At 31.1% G+C, this 4,784-nt stretch overlaps 1 protein-coding gene across 6 annotated transcripts in view; it reads left to right on the top strand.

Moving 5' to 3' along the window:
• LOC106678379 (Smg6 nonsense mediated mRNA decay factor) overlaps positions 1–4,784 on the top strand; it is a 79,837-nt gene that overhangs the window by 56,418 nt on the left and 18,635 nt on the right. For all 6 annotated transcript variants that reach the window (XM_067049694.1, XM_067049693.1, XM_067049696.1 and 3 more), the window contains 2 exons: positions 495–598; positions 1,904–2,059. In XM_067049694.1, the coding sequence (XP_066905795.1) occupies positions 495–598; positions 1,904–2,059 (260 nt within the window). The remainder of the gene's footprint in view (positions 1–494; positions 599–1,903; positions 2,060–4,784) is intronic.

Here is a 4,784-nt window from a genome sequence, read left to right as displayed (position 1 = left end):
TATGATATTTGAATCTGCTCAACGTGGCCTTGATTCAACATACCGCCATCTTGGTTTTGTTTATAATCACGAAGTTATTATAAACAATGAAACTTGGTTAGCTTGCTTTTTGGATAAACAAAACAAATGAATATTAAAATGATACATAAAATAAAACATATTAAAAACCCTTTATACATCAAAATATATTATTTACTCAAAAAGAGTATATTACAGTATATAATGTAATATATAATCCCTAAGCTATAACACTACTAATGTGAAATTACGCATTCAGCAGACCCAGCTTCTTTACCTTAAAAAGCGACTAAACGATGTTTTCTGACATATGTTACATTTGTTATTATTATATAATAATTGTTTTATTTTTTCAATAAAATAAAAATAGCACTAGAGAGAGAAAAAAATGAAAAACAAGATTGATCGCAATATTAGTTTTTATAATAATTATTTATTAAGGTATTATGATTATGATTATTATTATTTTTTTTCAGATCATGAACTTGTTTATTTGAACGAGGATGCCACTCTCTCAGGGTTCACACCGTTGATGGCCAACATACATGAACCTATTTATAGGCATAAGGATACCGACATGGTAATAAAATATTAAAACTTATTGTAATAATTTTAAGGAAAGTTTAAATGGGTCATTATCTGGAAATGCATAAATCATTCATCTGGTCCAGTTTCAACCTCTAATGTGAGTGCTAGTCGGAATAAAAATAAGAACTATTTCACTCCGTTGTTCTACAACAGAGGCTATATTTTAGCTAAATAAAAAATTAAAAAAGGCTCGTTTTTTCACTCCGACTCCCTATGTAAGGCAGTTTAAAAATTTATTTCCGATATAAAATTGATTATTTGTTTCAATTCACTAACTGATTTAGTCAGTTAATACATGAGAATTCCTTTAAAAAACATCCCTCATTATTTATTGTAATGAGTAAAAAGAAACAAAATAAAAACTATGTGTCCAGACATTTTTCCTTTACTCTCTCATTTTTACATTTTTTTAAAAATCCATAATTAAAACTACTTTGCCATTGCATACTAGTGAAGGTACTATGCCACTAAGTAGGTATGAATTTTCAAAGCTCGAAATTATGATCTTTACTATTGAGATTGCAGAGGAAATGAAATCTACAATCCTTCCCGTCTGGACCCGCCACACTAACACCCCCAGAGAGTGATGATCCTATATCACTATTGAAATATTTGCTTAAAATGGGAAGAGGAGAACTTAAGATAGATAAGTCGAGCAATATTTAAAAAACGCCTGAAATTGGAAAATTGTGTGGAACCCGCCAAGAGACAAGTATAGTGAGTAAGTTAGTCGATGTACGACATGTCACAATCTCACAAGAGGGGATCATAACACATAAAAAAGGCAATTCTTCCCTGCTGGACCCACCCAACTAAGATCCCCAGGGAGTGACAGTCCTGTATCACTTTTGAAATATTTGCTTAAAACGGGAAGATGAGACTTAAGATAAGCAAACCGAGCAATATTTAAAAAACGCCTGAATTTGGTAAACAGAATGAAATATGAATCTTCAGATAATGATCCATATGTTTTTATTTATTATCTTATTAACGTAAAAAGATCAAACAAAGTTTTTAATTGTTCTAAGATGAGCATCAAAGTATCCCGTATTATTGAATAATGTTGAATCCTTATTGTTATTTGAAGTGGTAATTTGATTTATTTATTTATTTAATTGCTACTATTAACTATAAATAAATAGTTTGATTTAAAAAGTATTACTAGTCTAGTGTTACTGTGGAATCTCGATACAATTAACCTCCATATAACTAATTTTTAGAAAACCTTAAGATTTATTAATCTGAGGTTCCATTGTATTTTATAAGTTTTTTATAATCGTATTATTTATTTTTGTAGGATCTTGCACAAATAAGCCTGAGAATTCACAAGATTCTCTTCTTCGGGACTGTGTTTCTTTGCGGTATTGATCCTCCTGTCCTCAAACTACAGAAGACAGAGACCGGAGAATCAGAATATATCTCTGTCGTAGATACAGAAAGTTCTCAAGAACAAGTAAGTTACTCAAAATCATCATTGAATTTAAATTCTTTTTTATGAATAAATTTATTGTTTACTTACAAGAATTTGTTTTTCCTTGACTAGGATAGTTCATTGATAATTGTTTAGAAGGCAGAATGGACTTCTTTTAAAATTTAGTTTAAATTATTAAATTTAAAGGAAAGATTATTTCAAAAATTCTAATTTATAAACAATATGTTCTACGTTTCGTATTTCATGCCATCTTAAGCAACAAACAATTTTTTGTCCTCATTCTATTATAGACTCATAGGCTAGAATTCCAAAGTAGAGGAGGTTATAAAATGGCTTCAAGATGGCTGTTATCTTACAGACTTGTAACGTTATTCAAAATCCCTGTCTAATATTTAGTCTTGTTTATATTATTTATTCATTACGATTCCATACTGTAGAATTTAATATGTTTAATTTAAATTATTTAGGTTAACACCTCGGCTCCCTAGAAAATCACTTAAAAATACAATTTTTTATTTTATTTTAATTCAAATAAGCTTCAAAGACCAACTATACATCCATCTCCTAGACTATCAAACTTCCGTGAACTTGTGAATAATAGAAAACAATATAAGATTGGAGAAGTTTGTCAGGGGGTGCGGTCAGCAATGAACAACATAAATAAACAAAACCATATTTATCTATTTTATCAGGCATAAAATAAATAAATATGGTTTTGTTTATTTATGTTGTTCTTTGCTGACCGCACCCCCCCGGCAAACTTAATCTATGGTCAACTATCTACACCTCATTAAAACAATATAAGCATGGATAAATGTGTATTTTAGTTCATATATATATATATATTTTTAACATTGTAATAGATTCATTTTATTATGTTCAAAAGTTAATGTAGCCAGACAAAACCTGCTAAAGCCGTTCCAAACTGTTATTCTTAGGGAACGAACTGTCCCAGAATAAAGATTGATTTTCATTTCATTTCATTCCATTTCAAAATATCACAATCCTCGACAGTCATCTCCAGAACTCATCATTTTTCTTTTTTCTTTTTTTTAATCATTTATTTATTGTTATTTACAACTGTATAACATATATACAACAAGTAAATTTGCTGTAGGTGAGATAGTCACATGATACAAACATGTGGAGAATCTACCCTTTGATAGAACTCCAATAACATTTCTAGAGGAAAAGATATCGAGGCCATCTTCTTTTCAGACACCTAGGAGGATTATTAGGTAATGAAGGAGAAGCCAGGTTAGAAACAAGTGGATTTGGATGGTTGGGAAGTTTTCCATGGAAGGAATGGTATCTGGTTTTGGCCAAATCGGCAACATATGGGACATTGAGGTCATGATGGATGACTTGATTTGTGACAAAATAAGGAGCGTCAAGAATTTTAGACTGTAAAGATTGGATTCGGGAGGAATTTGATGGTTTAGTGGAGCCCCAAAGCTCAACTCCGTATGTCCAGATTGGCCTTATAATAGTCATGTAGATCAGTCTTTTGTAATGGATTTGGCAATTTAGACCGTTTGTCTAGTAAATGTTGTAATAGTCGAAGTCGACGAGCAGTTTCCTGTCTTTTCAGTCTTGTATAAGGATTCCATGTCAGTCGTTTGTTGAGATGTAGTCCTAAGTAACGCATCTGTTCGACAGAAATAAGGGGGGTATTATTAAAGGATACTGTTGGGCAAGAGGTCATTGGTTTACGACAAAGGGTAAATGTGATTTGGTGGGATTTATTGGAATTAATTTTAATCCTTCAATTTTGGCACCGTTTTTCAAGGGTGGTGATGTGGGATTGGCGTGTTTGCGATGCAATGTAAGAATCTTTGTTCACTGACAATCATCATCAGCATTTTCATTTTCATCTACGATTCCGTTTCAAAATAGTGGCCAATAAGATGTTCCAGAGACATATACCTTAGTCATAGATGAAGAAACAGGAAAAATAAAATTTTTTCTTTTTATGTCAACTTTGTGCTTCTTTTTTAATTCTGCAGTTTTCGATCCTCAATAGAATCTGTGCAATAGCCAAAGAAAATGTTCAATAATTTAAATTTCACATTTTTTTTTTCCTTCTACACTACTGAAGGTAGGGAAGGCTTTGAACTCATGAAGGAACTAAACAGTTTCTGAGTTACAACTTAGGACAAATAATCAGTTCTTATGGCCCCCTTAAGAGTAAGTAATTCAATTTAAAAACCCACAAAACATTTAAAACAATAGTCAGGTGGAAAAAAAAAGGTCAATTATTTCACTCCAATTTTTAATTACTTTAGTGAAAACTACTTACTATACTAGTCAAAATTCATGAGTTTGCCTATCATAGTTAGAGGGAATACAAAATGGCAGATGGTTTAAAATGTTAATTTTTCATTCGGAGCTCCTTATCTTTAAATTTTTAAATTATCAAAATCATTAAAAAACCTAATAGAGCACAATTTAAAAAAGAGTAAATTTTTTAAAATTTGAGCCCTAATAGATTTGAGCCCTATTTACGTTCAATGGTTCCCGAGATACAGTTTTTAAAAAGAAACATTTTATGTAATAGGGGTATTCATGATCTTTGGTTTAACATGTTAAAGCGTGTTAAATGGAAAAACTCATGTTAAATCGAAACAAATTGCCTTCTTTTACCGCGGTAAAACGAAATAACATTTAACATGGCTGAGAGTCTGTTACTTGGTCTGTTAAATGGAGAATGACGTCACACAATAGACCAGTTGAGATCGCCGCCATT

Source organism: Halyomorpha halys, unplaced genomic scaffold (genome assembly GCF_000696795.3).
Source record: "Halyomorpha halys isolate HHAL.00 unplaced genomic scaffold, Hhal_1.1 Scaffold136.1, whole genome shotgun sequence".
NCBI lineage: Eukaryota > Metazoa > Arthropoda > Insecta > Hemiptera > Pentatomidae > Halyomorpha > Halyomorpha halys.
This window is presented reverse-complemented; position numbering and strand designations above follow the sequence as displayed.